This window comes from Sus scrofa, chromosome 10 (assembly GCF_054392235.1).
Source record: "Sus scrofa isolate SSC_HxYL_T2T_F1_AM1 chromosome 10, Sscrofa_HxYL_maternal_Yorkshire_Landrace_v2.0, whole genome shotgun sequence".
Taxonomy (NCBI): Eukaryota; Metazoa; Chordata; class Mammalia; order Artiodactyla; family Suidae; genus Sus; species Sus scrofa.
The window spans coordinates 94,432,880-94,453,545 of record NC_139392.1 but is presented as its reverse complement, the minus strand read 5'-3'; the positions used below and the strand labels follow the sequence as shown (position 1 = coordinate 94,453,545).

General features: G+C 52.3%; 1 protein-coding gene across 8 annotated transcripts in view; it reads left to right on the top strand.

The window, feature by feature from the left end:
* The first annotated feature begins 7,592 nt into the window (after window positions 1-7,592).
* Window positions 7,593-20,666, top strand: part of LOC106505220 (uncharacterized) — a 71,246-nt gene continuing 58,172 nt past the window's right edge. For 5 of the 8 annotated variants that reach the window (XM_084980619.1, XM_084980618.1, XM_084980616.1 and 2 more), the window contains exons 1-4: window positions 7,593-8,522; window positions 8,812-8,930; window positions 10,128-10,241; window positions 10,355-10,497. In XM_084980619.1, the coding sequence (XP_084836745.1) occupies window positions 7,765-8,522; window positions 8,812-8,930; window positions 10,128-10,168 (918 nt within the window). In that variant the 5' untranslated portion in view covers window positions 7,593-7,764 and the 3' untranslated portion in view covers window positions 10,169-10,241; window positions 10,355-10,497. Of the gene's footprint in view, window positions 8,523-8,811; window positions 8,931-10,127; window positions 10,242-10,354; window positions 10,498-12,628; window positions 16,345-20,666 lie in introns of those variants that run through there. The other 3 variants (XM_084980622.1, XM_084980623.1, XM_084980624.1) reach the window with 3 other exon arrangements.

Genomic DNA, 20,666 nt, shown 5'->3' with positions numbered 1-20,666 from the left:
AAGAAAAATGATTTTAATTCAATTGATGATCTCAGGATTGAGCCAGGCACTTAACTATTTGGAATTCTGTTCCCCCTAGCAAAAACGTGGCAGAGAATTAATTCTCAAGAAATGTAGGTCCCCCTTCTCTTCTGCTTTTTTTTCCCTCCCCGTCCCCCATCTTTCTTCTTTTGTTTGTTTGTTCACTGCTTTTTAGGGCAGCACTAGCGGCATGTGGAGGTCCCCGGGCTATGGGTTGAATCGGGGCACAGCAACACCAGATCCGAGCCGCGTCTGCGACCCACACCCCAGCTCACGGCAACACGTGATCCTTAACCCACTGAGCGAGGCCAGGGATCGAACCCGCCACCTCATGGTTCCTAGTCGGATTCATTTCTGCTGTGCCACAACACGAAAGACTCTTCTTATTTTTATATGTCTGTTCAATTTTAGGAGGAGAATAACAAGACGGTGAGACTAAACCATCATACAGAATAATACAAGATAAAGATGAGTACTGGATAAAGTGCTATGTCTAATCAGTTGGGGAAAGAATGGCTTTTTCAGGAAAGGTAGTGAGTATCTGTGCCGAATACAATCTTCAAAAGGACATTCCAAGGACAGGAAGCATAAACGTTGTAGAGGAAAATATAAGAGAACATTCTATACTGCGGTGTCTTGTCCTCACTAAGCCAGACACCGTAGGACCGAGGAGTCAAAGAGTCAGTCTTCCCAATAATCGCAAATGACGTGCACACACACTGACAGGCAAAAACACATACACACACACTCACAGACACCCGGGGGCACCCACGCATACACGGGGACACACCCACACACACTTGCCAAATGTCGTGTTGGGAAGAGGTCCTGACACAGGTCCAGTGTTAGCCTATGTTGCCAGCCTCCTCGTTATTACTGCAAAAAGTAGGCGTTTCGTACATTCTTTAAGGCGTTTAGTTGTAACCTACGCGTCGACACTCATGTTCCTCTTCGCCCTTGGATGTTGATGTCCTCAATCTTACTTTTTAAAAAATTAGATTGTTTTTTAAGCAGATGTCATAATTCAAAATGTGCAGAGACCCAGCTCTTTCTAGCTATAATAACACTTAAGAGAATTTGAGTTTCTGTAGCATTACGTACAAGTAATTTCTAGGGTACGCTCGCCACCAATGTCTCCTCCTTTTTTAAAACACGGATTCGATGCGCGAAACTGCCGTTATGTTTGAAAGGGCGTAAATAATCATAACTCCCGTCCCGAGGCAAGGATAAGGCAGCAGCCGGAAATGCTAGGGGCTGTCAGGTGCATAGAAATAAAGGAGCAAAGCCAACCACTCACTGAGGGATGACCAGTAACAAGGGGCAGCCAGACACCGAACAGCCTCGAACCAGGAGCCTCAGATCAAACGTGGAAGGAGGCCCAGGGGCGTGTTGTCAAAAAGTGAGAGAGGGGGAGCTCCCGTCGTGACGCAGCAGAAGCTAATCCGACTAGGAACCATGAGGTTGCAGGTTCGGTCCCTGGCCTCGCTCAGTGGGTTAAGGATCACTGTTGCTGTGAGCTGGGGTGTAGGTCGCAGACGAGGCTTGGATCTGGCGTGGCTGTGACTGTGGTGTAGGCCAGCGGCTACAGCTCCGATTCGACCCCTGAGCTGGGATCCTCCACATGCCGTGGGGACGGCCCTAAAAAGACAAAAGACAAAAAAAAAAAAAACAGTGAGAGGGGTGATGGTTTACTCTTCATGTGACTGGTTAGTGTTAGAATTTTCTGAAATGTTAGCGAATTGGTCAGTGGTGACCTCATCACAAGCTCAGGAAAGAGTTCAGGTTTTGCTTATGATTCCCCAAGACGTCAGCAAGAAGGGACCCTGGGCGAGTGAGCTGTGCAAAATCAGCTCAATTAAGCTTTGCTCGTGTGGCTAAACTGGCTTTGTCTGCTCAGGGAGTTTTCAAGGCTGGTCCCCGTTTGTTTTTGATTTTAACAGAGGCATATGCACGTTCATACTGCAAAGCCATCCCCTAACCGATGAATTGTTTTTCTTGTAAAAGTCATGGGAAACCCTGGAGAATCCACACTTTCAATGTATTCCTTGATCGGTGACAAGGACTAAAAACCGTTGGCATGAGGTTTGCAGCATTTATAAATGAAAGATGTATTTTAGCAGATAAAAGAAGTTTCTGGGCTTTGGTTTGTTAGCACGTGGAAAGCCAGGCCCAGTCATTTGGGAGAAGCATCTGCAGCGGGAGTTGGGGGCTTGTGCCCCTTCTCACGCCCGCGTCACTGAAACTTCACTACCTTGTCTCAGGCTCCTCTGCCGACTCCAGATCCAGCCGTCCTGTCCGACTCCCTGTAGCTCACTGTCTCCGGGGGGAAGACCACCAACCGCAGCAAATAAAACACGATAAAATCAAAACAACCGTCTAGGGCCAGGTAATGACAGTAGGGTGGAAGGAAATTAAGTGCAACAGTGGAAAGAGTTACAGTCCCGAGGAAGAAGCTGGCTCTTGCCCGTGAGGCATGCATGGAAGGCTTCCCGGAAGAGGCGGCCCTTCAGAACCAAGCCATGAAAATAGTAAAGCAAAATTCTCGGTTTCTCTTAATCCTACCATCTTCACCCTTCCTGATTTCTAATGAACACTTTCGCTGGGCGACTGAGCAGGGCCCTGTGGGGGCTCCTGGGCACACAAGCCCTTCCGTGTCCCCCATTTCTTGTTCTTAGGAACGGGCCTCCTCCAGCCTTCACGGCCTTCCCTGAGCGCCAAAGGGCAGGCTCGGACGGCTGCCGATCAGGGGAAGGAGAACCAGTCAGGCGACAAGAGCACAGCCTTGGGGCGGGATCCCGGTTCCCTCTCAAGGGGTTCACGTAATGTGGGGGGCCTCCTACACACCTAAGAGCAAAGTGAGAGTCCTCCTGCTTCTTTTTGAAATGAATTCTTTTTCTGTTGTTGTTGTCTTTTTGCCTTTTCTAGGGCCACATCCCACGTAGAAATGAATTCTTTAAAACTGCACAGCTTAGAGTCCTTCCTTGTCCTTCTCCCTGGCGTAAGTGCACCCTCAACACAATCACCCATAAGCTAAGGTCAGGAACCCTGAGCACAGTAGCTGGCGGGTTAAAGATTGTCAGCGCACAGTGTTTTTCAGGCACCTTCGTAGTTTGCTCTAGTCCCTGATCAATGTGCCCTTTTGCAAGTGCTGTGCTTCCAGGCAGTAACCCAGAAGACCCCATCACGGACAGACTGAGGTCACTGGCGCCAGGGGTGATGCCTAAGATTCCCCGCAAGGAAAGAAGAATGCGTATCTGCCCCAAGCCTGATTCTCACCTGAAATCCTGGTTTTCTCCTTTTTACCATAAAACTCCCCGCAATTCTTCCCCATGGGGGCCACAGTCTTTGAAGCTTTAGCATGCTGTGGCCGCCTTCGCCTGGCAAAGCAATGAAAACTATCTTTTTCTCCTTTACCCCAAACTCTGTCTCTGCGTTTCAACGCAGCACTGGTAGACAGTGGCCAAATTTTGGCAACATTCGCTCTCTTTTTTCTTTTTCACTGTTCTAATTACTGCTTCCTCTTCACTTTTCCTGGAAAAGATGGATTTAGGAGAACCGGTTTTAGCGGGTTGTCTGAGAGTCACCATAATCTGGTTTGTGGTTTGAAGACTTTAGGGGCAGCAGCTGGTTCCTTGTTTTTCACAGAATAAAATCTATGCAATTGGAGGAGCAAGCGCACACACCGTCTCTGATGTCACGGAGCCTGCATTTCTGGAAAAGAATAAACTAAACTAAAGTAGTCCTTCTAACCTAAGGACCTGCAGGATCTAACAAAATTGTTTTCGAAAGAGTTCTGTTTTGTAGAATTAACTCCGGAAAGCGTCTCGTTTGTGATTAGCCCGATCTCATCTACCCCCTGCTGTTCTCCACCCAGGTCATGCCTAGAGTTCTGCAACGAGTCGAACCTGTGGCGCCGTTTAGCTTGCGTTCTGTTGAGCAGAGAGCTGGGTTTTTCCTTGATCTCAAGGAAGGGACGTGCTTTGATCGATTCCCTGCCTTCCCGTCCCAGGAGCTGAAATGAGAAGGATTGATATGTTTGTATTTTCCATGCACCCCGCCACCCCCCATGCCCCGCTCCTCAGATAAGGATGCCAGCCTCACAGCTGGGAAAACATGGGTGCCATTGGCACTGCCCTTCCATCCCAGACTGGCGTGCTCCAAACTGTCAAAGATGAGACACTGAACATTGCTCTTTTCTTGAGACGGGATCGCCAACACAAAGGAGGAGCCAGAAATTATTTAAAAAGCTTGTATTTTACGGCTCAACCTGCTTACGCCATCTCCCTTCCCTCAGTTCGGAAGCCACGCTGGACTGGTGCACGCTGACGGTGAAATCCTCTTGGTCCCCTCACTGGAGGAGGGAAAGTTCTGGATTTTCAGTACACGTTGGCAGATCTTACAGAACCTGGGTCTCCCACTTCAGCGGCTTTTGTTTTGACATCTGCATGGACCAGCTGGGAACAGTTAGTTTGTTTCCTATCACTCTTGATTTGGAATTGAGCTCGTTAATAAGGATGGATGGAAAACAGGTGTGGCAGTTTCTGAACAGTTATTGGTGCATAATTGCTGCAGGCTATTGTTTTAAGCAGTTTCCATTTGTGCATTGTTCTGGTTGCAGCTGTCAATGGCAGCCAAGCTAATAATGCACAACTATTCCATTTAGGCTGCACTTAAAGATCTAAATGGATCCTGAAAGGCATCCAGATCTGGTAAATTAAGCAAAAATGTTGATAAAGAAAGCAGAGTTCATCAGAGCTCAACTGGAGAAAGGAAAAAAAAAAGCTCAATCTTTTTAGGAGGTTCAAGGATGTAACTTCACATTCATAGCCAACTGCCTGCTGGTGAATTTTAAAATCTGAAACATTCACTTCTTTTGCAGTAGCAACGACTAAAATACCACCAAGACTAAGAATTCATTTTAGGACATCCCTCGTAAAACTTCTTTTTAAAAATCGTCTTGTGTGTTTCAACTTAGCAGTGAAACCCCTGCAAGGTTCTGAGAGGCTCCCAGGCCCAGAGTGAGAGAATGCTGGCTTTGGAGGTGCCCGCACTTGGCTTTGAATTGCAGCCATGGACACCTTCCTGCATGACCTTGAACCACTCACCTGGCTCTTCTGAGTCTGTGTCTCCTTATCTATAAAAGCAAAGCAGGTATTGATGTTGGTGATGTGTTTGACGAGGTGATTTACGTAACGTGACCCTGGGGCAGGTGCGCACAGTCTCCGAGCCCCTCATCCCTCCTGTGGTCCTCACAAAACCCCGGCTCAGAGGCCTTGCCTTGTCTTGGTTTCCAGGAAGGTACAGAAGCTGATGCTCGCAGAGACTCGGCGTTGTCCCTGCCACAGAGCAGATGCGAGGTCCCCCCTGGCGACGCCAGGCTGCTCCAGGCCCAGTGGCTGCGTGAAGGTGGCCGCGCGATGCTGTGCTCCATTGGGGACTGTTTTATGACGCGCGCAAAGCAGCCTTGACTGCTGTCGCTGGGAGTGGTGCGTCTAACCTCTCCGTGCAGAGCACCGTGTCCAACGAACCGGATTATTAACGTGTTTGCCGCCGATGTATAGTGGTACCTTCAAGCCTGCTTGTAAAAAACGTAGATTAATGAATTAAAAGGCTTGTATAATTTTACATTTTCGTCCACATTTTTCCCCGTGGGCACCTTCTAGAAAATGCTCAAGAGCAAGGTACCAGGTGATGGCGTGAGCAAGGCACTGATACACCAGGATTACTGAAAGTATCGGGAGCAGCCGACACAGTCAAGCCCCAGCCTGAACCTGGGGTGGTAATTCGCCTTTAGCTGAGCGCCGTTTACCCGCCCTCGCCAGCAAGCACATCTTTCTTAGTTTATGAGGAGACATTAAACAACTGGCAGGCACAGTCCTGAAACCCCAGGTAGTCCCCCCTCCGAAGGGGGTGCTGAGCCGCTGTCTACACCTCAGGTGGCAGACCTGGGGTCAAAACCTCCCTCATGGGGGGCACACTGGATGCCTTCCTGAGGGATGGCTCCAGCTGGTGCTGTTCTCTTTGACGGGGGCCCCGGACAGCAGAATTTACTCGGGGTTTGCAAGATCACCTTTACTTAAGACGCTTCTAGATCACGAGGAGGCCTGCTTGGGATTGGCTGGGAGCTACAGACGCTCTTGTGCCCGCCCCCAATTAGCAGATTAAAAGCCCACCGGTGTTGGTAGGTGGGGCTCCTAGGAGGCAGTGGGGCCACGAGCTGAGGGTGGAGCCCTCCTGATGGGCAATTGGTGCCTTTGATAAAAGGGAGGCGGGGGCGTGCGTGGGCTTCTTGCATAGAGAGCATGGGGGAGGACGCCGGTGTGTGGAGGGGGAGACCCTAGTCCGTGGTGGAGACCCCGGAGGAGGAGACCCCAGCCCGCAGTAGAGACGCTGGAGGAGGAGGAGGAGACCCCAGCCCTCGGTAGAGACGCTGAAGGAGGAGGAGGAGACCCCAGCCAGCGGTGAAGACGCCGGAGGAGGAGACCCGGCCTGCGGTGAAGACGCCGGAGGAGGAGACCCGGCCTGCGGTGAAGACGCCGGAGGAGGAGGAGGAGACCTCGGTTCGTGGTGGAGACGGCAAAGGAGAAGGAGGAGGAGACCCCGGCCTGCGGTAGAGACGCTGAAGGAGGAGGAGGAGAGCCCGGCCAGCGGTAGAGACGCCAGAGGAGGAGACCCGGCCTGCGGTGAAGACGCCGGAGGAGGAGGAGACCTCGGTCCGCGGTGAAGACGCCGGAGGAGGAGGAGACCTCGGTCCGTGGTGGAGACGGCAAAGGAGAAGGAGGAGGAGACCCCGGCCCGCGGTAGAGACGCTGGAGGAGGAGGAGGAGAGCCCGGCCCGTGGTAGAGACGCTGGAGGAGGAGACCCCAGCCCGCGGTAGAGACGCTGGAGGAGGAGGAGGAGACCCCAGCCCGTGGTAGAGACGCTGGAGGAGGAGACCCCAGCCCGCAGTAGAGACGCTGGAGGAGGAGGAGGAGACCCCAGCCCGTGGTAGAGACGCTGGAGGAGGAGACCCCAGCCCGCAGTAGAGACGCTGGAGGAGGAGGAGGAGACCCCAGCCCGTGGTAGAGACGCTGGAGGAGGAGGAGGAGACCCCAGCCAGCGGTGAAGACGCCGGAGGAGGAGACCCGGCCTGCGGTGAAGACGCCGGAGGAGGAGACCCGGCCTGCGGTGAAGACGCCGGAGGAGGAGACCCGGCCTGCGGTGAAGACGCCGGAGGAGGAGACCCGGCCTGCGGTGAAGACGCTGGAGGAGGAGACCCGGCCTGCGGTGAAGACGCCGGAGGAGGAGGAGGAGACCCCAGCCCGTGGTAGAGACGCTGGAGGAGGAGACCCCAGCCCGCAGTAGAGACGCTGGAGGAGGAGGAGGAGACCCCAGCCCGTGGTAGAGACGCTGAAGGAGGAGGAGGAGACCCCAGCCTGCGGTGAAGACGCCGGAGGAGGAGACCCGGCCTGCGGTGAAGACGCCGGAGGAGGAGACCCGGCCTGCGGTGAAGACGCCGGAGGAGGAGACCCGGCCTGCGGTGAAGACGCCGGAGGAGGAGACCCGGCCTGCGGTGAAGACGCCGGAGGAGGAGGAGGAGACCTCGGTTCGTGGTGGAGACGGCAAAGGAGAAGGAGGAGGAGACCCCGGCCTGCGGTAGAGACGCTGGAGGAGGAGGAGGAGAGCCCGGCCAGCGGTAGAGACGCCAGAGGAGGAGACCCGGCCTGCGGTGAAGACACCGGAGGAGGAGGAGACCTCGGTCCATGGTGGAGACGGCAAAGGAGAAGGAGGAGGAGACCCTGGCCTGCGGTAGAGACATTGGAGGAGGAGGAGGAGAGCCCGGCCTGCGGTGGAGACGCTGGAGGAGGAGGAGGAGACCCCAGCCCGTGGTAGAGACGCTGAAGGAGGAGGAGGAGGAGACCCGGCCTGCGGTGAAGACGCCGGAGGAGGAGGAGACCCGGCCTGCGGTGGAGACGCCGGAGGAGGAGGAGACCCGGCCTGCGGTGGAGACGCCGGAGGAGGAGGAGACCCGGCCTGCGGTGGAGACGCCGGAGGAGGAGGAGACCCGGCCTGCGGTGGAGACGCCGGAGGAGGAGGAGACCCGGCCTGCGGTGGAGACGCCGGAGGAGGAGGAGACCCGGCCTGCGGTGGAGACGCCGGAGGAGGAGGAGACCCGGCCTGCGGTGGAGACGCCGGAGGAGGAGGAGACCCGGCCTGCGGTGGAGACGCCGGAGGAGGAGGAGACCCGGCCTGCGGTGGAGACGCCGGAGGAGGAGGAGACCCGGCCTGCGGTGGAGACGCCGGAGGAGGAGGAGACCTCCGTCCGTGGTGGTGACGGCAAAGGAGGAGACCCCCCCTGGCCCCCCGCGGAGATGCCGGAGGAGGAGGAGGAGGAGGAGGTGACCCCGGAGGAGGAGACCTCGCTCTGCCGTGGAGACACCAGAGGAAGAGGTGGGGACCCTGGCCCGCGGTGGAGACGCCGGAGGAGGAGAGGTTCTCTCCGGCTCGCGGCCTGTGAATGGTGAGAAGCCCGTGTCAGAAGCCCCACCCCAGGGGCCAGGTGCTGGGTGGCAGCTGCGGCCCCAGAGGGGGTGGGTGGTGGAGGGGGCTCAGCCTGCTGCAGGGTCAGCAGCTTGAAGGCAGTTCCCTGCCTCCCTGAGGGCCCTTCACCTCCCCGGCCCGGGGGGAGTTGTGTCCCCAACTTTAGTCGTTGCTGCTCAGAAGGGCACACAGGCACATGGTGGCCCTGAGAGGGCAGATGCGTCCTGGAATCAGAGCGTGAGGTGTCTTCATAAAGGTGCTTTATTTAGGAAACGCACTGTGGGCAGAGGCCGCAGCCTGGAAAGACCCTCGAGGCAGACGGGCTTGGTTTTCCTTCTCACCCAGCTCTTCAGCGGCTCAAACCTCATTTCAAACTGGAAGTCCAAAGGTAGGTCACTGTCCCTGCCCACCTGCCCACCTGTGCTGTGCCCTTTATCGATTGCAAAGGGGAGATGACGGGCTTGAGGCTACTCGGGCAAGTACTGGGTTCCAGTACTTTCTCCGCAGCTGTTGTAAACAGCAGCTGATGAGTGAGATGCCAGTAAAAACACCTGGGCGCACCCAGGTCTCGCCTCCTGGCTCCACCGTGGGGTCCAGACCAGGCCTGGGTGGTCAGCACGACCTCCTCTGGCATCTCCTCCCCATGCCCCATTTTTAAAAGCAAGTCTGTGCCTCCAGCTCAGAGCCGGGGACTCGCCATCCCCTCCCCTGCAAGACCCGTACTTCACAAGGCCCCAGGCCCTGCCTCTGTAGCACCTGCGGCTGCAGACGGGTTTGGCCCCGGAGCCCTTAACAGGGATGCCGACTCCACGCAGGTGAATGAGATCCCGTCCTCAGTGAGTCTGCAAATGAGCCCCTTAACAGCCCCCAGGTGAGGTCGCTAAAGCAGAAGCCCCCCGCCCCCCGCGAGGGATTTTTGTCTGAACAGCTTTAAGTGGAAGAGCTTTTCGTCTTTACCCCTAATAATAGCAGAAAGATACTTTTATAACCGAAAAGAGCAGCAGAGTTCATGCTGCGTCGTGCTCTCAGTACAATCACGGTCAGGTTCAGGTCTCACTCGTGGGCTCCGCATCCTCGTTGTACCGGAAAATGGCCTTCCTGGTTCAGGTTCCAGCCTAACGTTGGGCGTCGACTGTCTCGAAGTTTCTCCTGGCACTGGCCAGCAGGTCTGGAGCTCTAGAGGCCCCTCCTGGGTGGGGGGTGTGTCTGTTGCTTTGAGGCAGTTTGGCAGGACCTGGGTTAGTGGGGTGCCCCTGGAGGCAGGCGACGTCCCTTGGGTTAAGCCCTTGTCCACCCGGCTTCTCCGCCCTGCGCTCCCTGTTTTTGCATCTTAAGCAGCCTTTCCTCGTGGGGAGACCGTTGGGGAGTGTGACCAGTAAGCAGAGCCACCCAGGTCTGAACTTGGGGGCTCCCTCAGGGAACGAGGTTTCTGTTTCTGCACGTGCCTGTTTTTAAAACTGGAAAGTTTTCAGCAAGTAACTTGTCTAGTGGAAACAAGTCTTCAATCTGAAGTCTAGAGACTGTTTCAGGTTAACTTAAATGTAAACACTAAAGACGTCCAGCTCATCTAATGTCTTTTTCACAGATTTGCCGGGCAGTCATTTACATGTCACCAGTTTAAAATAGAATCATGTCGAAAGACAATATAGCAGGGAAAACATTGTCTCCTATCACCCACCACCTGGAAACGTCAGATAAAGTGAGTCTCTCAAATGAACAACCAGACTCAGAACAAACAGGGAAATCTCCACGTGCAAAAAGCACGAAGCAGAAAGTAACAGTAGTGATTTTTTTTTTTTTTTTTCCCTCAAGCTTCAGCTGTCTCTTGAGGTGTGGCTCTTGAAGATTGCAGGGTTTAGCTTTTAATGGCCCAAAAGAGCACAAATGAACACTGGAGTCGCCTATGCAGGGGTGAGAGACCCACACCTGTGGCTGTGGGTCAGGAAGAAGGCCAGGTATGTGCTAACAGAACTTTGCTGGATTCTGCATGTGAACTCTCAAAGCACCATCTCATGCAGGGTTTGGATTTAAATTGTTCAGAAAAGCTTGACATAACAAGCTGAATGGGTCTGATGGCCTAGGAGTTCATCCTAGGACCACTCATGTCTTTCCCTTCACCCGCCCCTGGTATAGAATGGAGTTTTCCCTCTTGGCCATACAGGCTTCCATTCTGGTAAACCACCTAAGTTCAGCCTTGAAAATTCAGGTAACTTGGTCCAGTGTAGTTTAAAGGACACATTGAGCCCGTCGTGGCTCAGTGGAAACAAATCTGACTAGGAACCATGAGGTTGTGGGTTCAATCCCTGGTCTCACTCAGTGGGTTAAGGATCCAGTGTTGCTGTGGCTCTGGTGTAGGCCGGCAGCAATAGCTCTGATTAGACCCCTAGCCTGGGAATCTGCATATGCCATGGGTGTGGCCCTAAAAAGACCAAAAAGAAAAGGCAAGTACGAAGCGAACAAACTGCTAGAAAGAAGCAAGATGTCAAGTGATGGGGCCGAAAGAACCAAGTACGACTGCTGGGTGTAAACATAACCTAAGAGCACATGCAGGTGGACTTGTGCTACTGGAAGCAGGTCTCAATGGCAGACTGGAAATCCAAAGTGGTTCTGGCTACCGGGTATCTGAACAGATGCAGGAAGTGTGAAAACCCCCCTTTTAGGTAAACAGGCACTGGCACCCCCAGGGGCTCTTCTGGGTGCAGGAAGGGAGAGGCGCCTGGTAGGGGTGTGTATGCTGCAGTGCGTGCAGCCAGGTGACTGGGGCTCAGACTCTTATGTTCTGGAGAGGGGTCCAGTCTATCCTGGACCTGGCTGCTGCTCCAGAGGGAGCACGATGTGGGGGGAAGAAAGAATCCTGGCTTGATGTGGGCGATTTATGGAACTGGATGGAAGTGTCTTCCACGGAGGTAAAATTGAAATGTCAGTTGAAGGTGAACAGTGTAATTCAGTATTTGAATATATAGGAAAAAGATCACCACAGTGAGTTGAATTAACATCTATCATGCACAGTTTTTTCTTGGGATGAGAACATTTAAGATTTCGGCCAGCACCTTTGCAAGAATGCGGTGGTCTTAGCTCTGGTCAACAGGCTGTGTCATGTCCCCACAAGTTATTAGTCTTGTGACTGCACATTGTCCCCTTTTAACCACCTGCTCCTAGGAGGCCCATCTGCAATGCTGGCTTCTCGGGCAGGATGCAGGGTGAGACAACACCAGGTGAGAAGGTAGAGAGGCCGGAGGATGTAGGCGGGGTTCTGTGTGTCTGCAAACATGTGTGAGGCAGAAGAGGAAGCTCCGCTATCACAGCCCCCCACTTGGTACCCAGGGCAGCCCCCTGGCTGCTTCTGCAGACGCAGGCGCCCCTTTCCTTCCACGGGCTCCTTGTAGAGCAGCCACTTGGTTTTCTTGTACGTGGGGCTATTTGACCTCATGGAACAGCGTCTCGAGATGAAAAACACAGAAAGCATGACTGCCTCACGTGGCTGCTTAGAGCCAAAGCCACAGACGCGGGAAACAGGACCGCAGTGCTTTGGGGTCGAGAGAAACCCCAGGATCTTGGCTGGAGGGTGTTGAGGGCTAAACCTCAGGGCTGATGGGCGTGGTGGGGGTTTTCAACTTTGTTGCACACTTGCAAGTTGCTGTGGGAAGAGCTTGAATACTCGCCGTAACAAAATTGGCATCTTGCAAGTGGGTCAGTTACCTTTTCACTGTAGACACGTGTCCCTGCAAGGTGTGGGCATTGGTAGCTGCGCCCTAGGCCACCTGACTGGGAGAGGAGCGAACTCGGGGGGCGGGGGGTTGCCCCACAGCCATTGTGCTGTGCCTTCTTCGCTGGGTGGCTGCTGGGGCTCCGTCGGGGAAAGACTTGCGGCCCACCTGCGCGGTCATTCACGGACCCCGAGGCCGCCACCTCCTCTCGAGGCCTCGGTTGTCCGCGGTGGGGCCTGGAGTGCCAGCAGTCACTGTGCTAGTGTCCCTCCAGCGGCTTCCTCTGCACCGGCCTGGCGGGACCGGGCTGCACTCGCTTGATGCTTGCCGTCAAATGTGCTGGAGGCCGGGCTGCGGACCGGGTCGGTTTCTGTTCCAGGATCCCCTGGCGGCGGGCAGCGCTGGCTGTGAGGGTTGGGAAACAGACACGCTTGGGCCCTCGTTGGAACAAACCACCCAGGATGCTCCTCGATAACGGAGAGCCACCAGCAGAGCTGTCGGGGCGACTCCTGTTCTCCACCTTGGGTACCATCTCGATCTTTGGTTTGGGAATCACTCCGTCGCTGGAGTTGCCGGTGCGTCCAGCTGTAATGATGAACACATCAGGCCTCTTCTAGAGGTTTCCGCTTCATGCGGTCTGGTCGCTGAAGACGTTTCTCCTGGGAATTGACCTCTTCACAATTTTAGAATCCCATTTTTTTTCCCTGATTTTCTTTGTCCTAAATCCTGCATTTCTGAGATGACTGTGGGTATTTCCACACTAGTGTTCATGTAAACCTTTCGTCATCCTTTTTAAGCTTCCAGGTCTTTGTGGTTTTTCTTTGTAAACATCCTAAAAGGATGTTAAAACAGCTTTCACTGTCTTAAAAACACAACAACTGCTCGTCTTAAAATTATTTGTAAAATAGACGTGTAAGAGAATAACTGACAAACTCCCTGACTCACCACTGACATCTTGTAGTGTTTTTGTTTTGACGTTTTGAAACATCTGTGACACTGTTTGAGGTGTACGACGTACCGATTTCGCGTTGGTGTCGCGCTCGAAACCGCCTCCGGTCCAGGTGACATCCTTCACACTCAGCTGCGCTTTGTGTGTGAGGAATCAAGATGGGCTTTCCTAGCGACTTTGAACAGGAAGCGGTTAACTGGTCAGCCTGCTGTCACCCCCAGGACTCAGGACATTTGTGCCTTTGGACCCCTTCACCCCACCCCGCCCACCTCTGGCAGCCTCTCGTCTGTTCTCTGGGGGTGGGGGTGCGGCATCAACTGCGTACAGGTGAAATCCTACACTATCTTTTCCTGCCTTAATTTCTCTTAGCATAATGCCCCCAGGATCGACTCATGTCACAAAAGCAAGATTTTATTATCCATGAACTCGGCTGACTGGGGGTTGGGTGGTACTACAGTAAATACTGAGAAAGATCCTCGTGAAATACAGCCGTGCAGTTGAGACCCAGGCTTTTCGAGTCCCCTGTCAAGTGCATTTTACTCCTGGACGCTCAGGTGGTCCCCATGTCTCAGCTGCTGTAAGTAATGCTGTGCTGAACGTGGGACATGCTCTCCAGTGTGTGTGTGTGTGTTCCTTCAGATAAACATCCGGAATTGGAATTGCTGGTTCACTCGGGGGTTGGACTGTTTTCGGGGGACCCTCCATTCTGCGTTCCCTGGGCTGCATCAGGAAGATTCTCACCAGCACGTGTCTCTCGTCTCCTTGGTAGCAGCCATCCCGAGGGTCCTGGGTGATCTCGGGTGCTTGATTCCTATTTCCCTGATGGTCAGTGTTGCTGAGCAGCTTTTCATGGGCCCATCGGCCGTATGTATTTCTTTGGAAAAGGGGCGGTTCAGGTCCTGGATCCATCTTTTAAATTGACTTTGGGTTTTTGCTATTGACGGCTTCATATACTTTGGATATTCACCCCTTATTAGATTTGCAAATGTTTTCTCCCATTCAGTAGGTTGCTTTTTCATGTTGACAGTTTGCTTTGCAAAAGCTATGTAGTCCACTTGATTTTGCTTTTTATTTTCTTTTGCCTTTGGAGTGAGAAGTCATTGCCAAAGACCTATGTCAGGAAGCTCACTGCTGCTTCTAAGGGATTTGAATCCATTTTGAGTTGATATTTGCGTGTCGTGTGAGATAGTGGTCCACTTTTTGATGCATAGTATTTCATTGGTTTCAGGGATAGCAGTTTTTATACAGGTTATACTCCATTTAAAGTTAAGATATTGGCTCTATTCCTTGCATGGTATAATATATCCTTAGTTTATTTTATACCTAGTAGTTTGTGTCTCTCAACTCATAGCCCATCCGCCCCTCCCCCGTCCCTCTTCCCACTAGTAACCACTAGCTTTGCATGTGGGAGTATGTTTCTGTTTTGGTAAATGCATTTGTTAGATTACACACCTAAGTTAAATATTATGTCATTACCACTTATTTCACTAATATACTCCAGGTCCATCACAGCTCATATAACTCAATTAAGAAAATGGGTAGAAGATTTGAATGGATGTTCTTTCCAAAGAAAATATACGGATGGCCACAGGCCCAGGAAAGGACGCACAGCGTCTCCAGTCGTCCCTGGGAGCCAGTGCCTTGTACCGAGACTGCCCTTTCCTCACTGGACAGGCTTGCCGCCTCTAAGTTCATTGGCCGTATCTGCGTTTGTTTGCTTCTGGGCTCTTTGTTCGTTAATCTGTGGTCTTTCTTAATGTCCAACTGTACTGTTTTATGACGAAAGCTTTAGTTTGAAACTGGGGAGTGTGATGCCTCCGACTTTGTTCCTAAGGTTAAATTTGGCCATTTAGGGTCATTTTTAACCAAGTTTTCTTAGCCATGAGCGCAGGATGGTTTTTCCATTTGCAACTTCAAATTTATGTCATTAATGTCCTGTTGGCAGTATATAGGTCTTTTGCCTTGGCTAAATTTATTCTTAGCTAGTCTTGATGGATAGAGTTGGTATTTTAACAGAAGAGTTTGGCCTCGTTCGTGTCGACAATCTCTGCCTCTGGGTGTCATTAGATAATGTAAAAAAATGGTAGAAAATAGATGTTGTGGCTTCTTGGGTACTAGGCACACGTAGCTCCTACTTCTCTGACAGCTGCTTCCCATATGAAGGTGCATCTCCATTTAGGGTGAGGGTAGTGAGTGGTCCAGAGCATTGCCGTTTGCTGCCCCTTCTGGCCTCTCCAGGTCTAATGATTCCCAAGACTCATTGTTTTCCTCAAGAACCTCAGACTAAAATTGCAGGCATTTGGTTAAACTTTCCATGTCGGCGAGGGGTACGAGGTTTCAGAATCGTCTGTGCTCCTTCACGCCGGAGTCCTCTTTGAACAGTTCTAATTGGGCATAGAAACTGTGGACGGGGGAGCCACCCTCGTTCACTGTCCTGCTGGCTGCTCCGCATTTGTCAAATCTGGAGAAACTTAGCAAATGCTTCAAGTGTAAACACTGAAAACAAGCTTAGGTGGAGGAATCCGAGTGGAATGCAGACAGGGACAGACGCTTCTGCAGATGTACATCCAAACTGTGAGGCAATTTGCTGAAAGGGTAGGGACGGTACCAACTTAAGTGACTTCGGGAATGCGTGGAGTCAGATGAGGGTGAGGGAGCTGCACGGAGGCACCGCACCCAGTCGATAAAGGATGCAGGTCACAGCTCTGAACCCCTAAGCACTGTCCTAAAAATGAGCAGTTTAGTACGTGCATGGCAGACGGTGGCTGGGGCCGGGATTTGGACTGTTATGGTGTTAAATTGCAGACAAAGGCTTTGTTGGGTGGAACTGGATTGGAGTTGGAGACATCAGTGTGAAGGCATTTCAAGTGGATACAAGTAGATACATATAAAATGACTTAGATAATTGTATACAGATATTAGATTACTTTGTCAGCTGACAAGATCTGGAAGCAGCTACATCTTGGCAGCTGTGAACCCATCCAGTGCCTAGACTTTGGTTTCTGATACCATTAATCAAAGGATCCAGAGAGTCCTCACCCTAGGACTTGGGGGAGAAGACAATGAGCCTGGAAGAAACAGGAAAAAAAGGAAATGCACAAAAATTGAGGACACAGTATGTCGGGGACACAGCCACTAAAATCTCTGGTCAAATCTGGGACAATTTGAACAAAGTAGTAGAGTCAACTATATACCAAAGCGTGTAACAAACATCCACGAGGCTGTGCCGATGTAAACTGGGTCTGTAAATGGCAAAAACTAGGTGCGTCTTCTGTGCAAAGGATGTTAAATCATGCACCTATTCTGTCTTTAAGGGGGTGGAGTATTTCAAGTGTAGGCTGCTTTTATTGACGGAAAAGAATGGAAAGGGAGGGGAAAGTGACGAACCCTGATACCTCTCTAAGAAACCGTCAACCATGTCCTGTGAGTTAATCTCTCAACACTAAAAGCTTGGCTGGACGCTGGGGTCATGGTGCCCTATGTCCCCAGAGGGACAGCTGCCTCGTTTCCGCTTCCTGACGGAGCAGGGGCATGAGCAGCAAAAGGCAGGCGGCCACCGCCTCCCCTTCGTGATGTTTCGGTTGCACTCGGAATCGCAGGGAGATGAGGCCCCGACACATGGGCTCACAGCAGAGGGTGAGCGGTACCCGAGCTGCCTCGGAGCCGACGGGCCTTGGGAAGGGGACCCCCTCCTGGTGCCAGAATAGTCAATTACTTTGATAATTGCTCCTCCACTAATGTCGGTGTCCTAATGGGACCAAACCCATTCCCCTTCTCGCTCATCTGTTCTTACAGCCTAGGAAGTCAGGGGTAAGAGGTATTTATTGGCTCTAAGAAACTCTCTGCAAATGAAAGGGATTTTGATAATGAGATAAGATTCCCCTAAATCTAGGCTGCTGTGGTTTGCTGTTGTCGATTTATAGTCGATCGGGGAGGGAAGACTTGAGGCTCAGATCTTGTTTTCGAGGCACTGAGGAATCTTGCATTTCAGACCACGGCTCTTTTGGTGATGACGTGGGGGGCAGCTCCTTCCAAATCAGCTGTTGCACATTCTCTGCTACCGAAGAGAAAGAATGTGGCCCTTTGGTAGCCAGGACCCCAGGGATCCGTACACGCGCTCAGGGGCTGTGTGCCTGGGCTCCTGACTCCGTGCACCGTGGAATCGACTGTGGAAGGTGACGGCCAGGCCAGCAGGCCCTGAACTTTGGTAAATTATGAACATACCGCTTTCTAGCTACCAAGATTGTTCAATGCCTTTTTTTCTTGAGGGCTCCACCTGTGATATATGGCAATTTCAGGCTAAGGGTGGAATTGGAGCCATGGCTGCTGGCCTACACCACAGCCATGTGGGATCTAAGCCACTCCTGAGACCCTTACACCACAGCTCACGGCAACACCAGATCCCCTGACTCACTGAGGCCGCCGGGCTCGTCCTCATGGACACTGATTGGGCTCTCAACAATGGGAATTTCCAAAAGCTTTTAACTCGTGTTGCGTTCAGGGAAATTTCCTGCTTTGAGTCAGAGTCTCAGTCAAAATGAAGTGTTCTTATTTACAAACCTCTTCAGTCACACAGGAGTGTTTAAGGTGATATTTCAGTTAATTTGCACTGGATCCACACCTGGTTCTCCATGGCTCCTGCCGACTCCAGTGCTGAAGGGGCGGGGAGGCGGGCTGTGGTTTCAGATGCTGCCAGTGCTTAAGCCTGGTCAAGCGGTGGGTGGAAGCTTGCAGAGTCAGAGTGCTGTTGCCGGGACGGTGAGGGCCGCTGTGTCCGTACCATTCTGACAGCTGCTGGAAAGGACAGAGACCTCTTGCTGACACGATTTCCAGGTGCCGAGTGGTGGTGGATCCGAGGCACGTGCCCGAATTCTGGACGAGCCTGGCTCCGCAGCAGGGGCTCGCTGCTCTTCAGACAGTGCTAGGTGGTTTGGTGCATGACGAGCGCTTTATCCTGCGGCTCCTCCGGACGGGTGGGGGCAGGGCGTGCATATCCTGGAAAACACTGCCCTTCATTCTTGGACTTGCTTCCATTTTCAGTCTTTTTCCCATAATGTACAGATTTTAATGTTCACTGTTCTTTGACGAGTGATGCTCCTTTATAAGACTTCCCCATCTGAGCTTCCTGATGTCTCTAGGGGTGTTCATTGATCTTTAAGATGCTTGCTTCATCCTTCTAGAAGTTTATAACCAACGGAACCATCAAAAAACTTAAAAACATGCATGAGCAGTTTTATTTTCTTTCTCAGACCCCGAGGAATTCTTCGGGGATGATATTCCACTTGTTCACAATGAATGAGAAAATTACACGTTACTAAGACCTTGTTTTAAATTATTTTGCAAATATTCATTACACACTAAGGGTAACTTTACCCTTTGAATAAGACATGATTTGTCTGAACTGATGCTGACAATGGAGGCAACGATGATCCATTTATGACAACAATCCTCGTGTTGTTGGTGTCTTTCGCTGGCGTTTGGGGATTAGGCTTTGCCGTGGAAAAAGCAGGTGTGAACAGCAGCACAAAGTACGGGCGTGACGGCGTCCCCTGCAGGGCTCTGGTCCCCGCTCTCCCAGGGGACGGGTCTGGGCTGTGTTCCCCCAGCTCGATTCACCTGGTCCGTTTTCTCAAGCTGGTTGTATCATGTGCCTCAAACCTGAGAGGAAACGTGGGTTCCGTTTTTCATCACGCGTGGGAGTGTTGAACTTCTGCAGCACCTGTGACCCCGTGTTGAGATGCTGGCCCGAGGGGTCTGCTCTGTGAAACCCAGTGTAGCAGTGACTCGACAGAGGAAACCAGCCGCACCTCTCACCTGTGCGTGTGCCCTGCCGCACACCTCCGCGGAACCAAGCGCTTGACAGACACCTGGTCCACTGTGCTTGTACACACTGCTAACGTGTGACCTTAAGTTTTCCTGCCGTACTGCCTTCCTTTTTGGGGATGTAACTGACACGTTAGCTTTGTGTGTTGCAAAACGATCGCATTATCTCATGCTGAGGACATATGGGATCTAGTCTTTGCAGCTTTCAGATGAGCAGCCCCGGAGTGACCTCGGTCTGCTGTGCACCGCACACCCAGGACTGGGAGCAGGCGTCCTTTCCTTCGGACTCTCTTCGCCCATGGCCCTACCCCCCCCCCACCCCCGGTCTTTCACGGACACCAACCACCCAACCACTCCCGGTACGTGAGCCAGGGGCGGTTTAGATGCCACACAGAAGTGAAGGAGTGTGGAGTCTCATTTCACTGGGCATGACGCCCTCGAGGAAAATCTCTTATCCCAAGCAGCAGACTTCCTTTTTATGGTTGAGGAGAACCCATTAGATCTGGCCTCCTTTGTCCATCTGTCCATTGTTGGGCATGGGTTGCCTTCCTGCCCTGGTTCTTCTAAACAATGCAGTGTTGGGTCAAGGTGTCTTTTGGGGCTTCACCCACAGCACATGGAGGTTCCCAGGCTGGAGGTCCACTCGGAGTTCTAGCTGCTGGCCACCTTCACAGCCGCACGGGATCCCAGCCGTGTCTGCAGCCTACACCACAGCTTACTGCAACACTGGATCCTTAACCCACTGAGCAAGGCCAGGGATCAAACCCACAATCTCATGGATGCTAGTCGGGTTTGTTAACCACAGAGCCACGACTGGAACTCCGGTTCAGATGTCTTAAGATAATATTTTCATTTATCCTAAGGTAAGTGTTCACGAGGGCACTTGCGGGATCACGTGGGGGTTCTGTGTTTGACTCTTTCGAGGCCTCCATCCATCTCCCGCAGTGGAGGCTCCACTCAGGTTCCCCACTAACAGGGCTCCAGGGCTTTCTTCGCATCTTTGCCGACACCTGGTGTGTTTGGCCGTGCCTGTGGCATGTGAAGGTTCAGGGCTAGGGACTGGATCCAAACCGCTGCAGGGACACCACCAGATCCTTCACCAATGGCCCCACCAGAAATACGCCACATGTCCCTGTGCTTTAGTGACGGCCATCCCAACAGGTGGGAGGTGATGCCTCAATGCGGTTTTGACTTGCGTTTCCCGGGTTATTCATGGGTCATCTGTAGGTTTTTTTCTTTGTAGGAGCCTTTCCGACTAGTCCCACTTTGTTTTGTTGTTGCTTTTGAAGTCAGACTTAAAAATCTTTGCTGCCAAGACCCATGTCAAGGAGCTTACTCCCTCTTTAATCCACTTTGTGTGAATTTGCGTGTGTAGTAAGGTAGCGGCTGGTTTCCTGTGTGTGTGTAGCTGCCCAGTTTCCAGCACCATTTATCGAAGAGAGGTCTTCCTCATATTGTATCCTTGGCTCCTCTGTCATCAGTTGCTTGGTTTATTTCTGGGTTCTCTTTTGTTCCACTGATATGGGCATTGGCATAAAAGCAGAAACACATTTCATTAAAGTTTTGTAACGTAGTTGGAAGTATGGGAGTTTGATGCCTCCAGCTTTGTTCTTAAGAATGCTTCAGCTATTTAGTTATTGGTGAT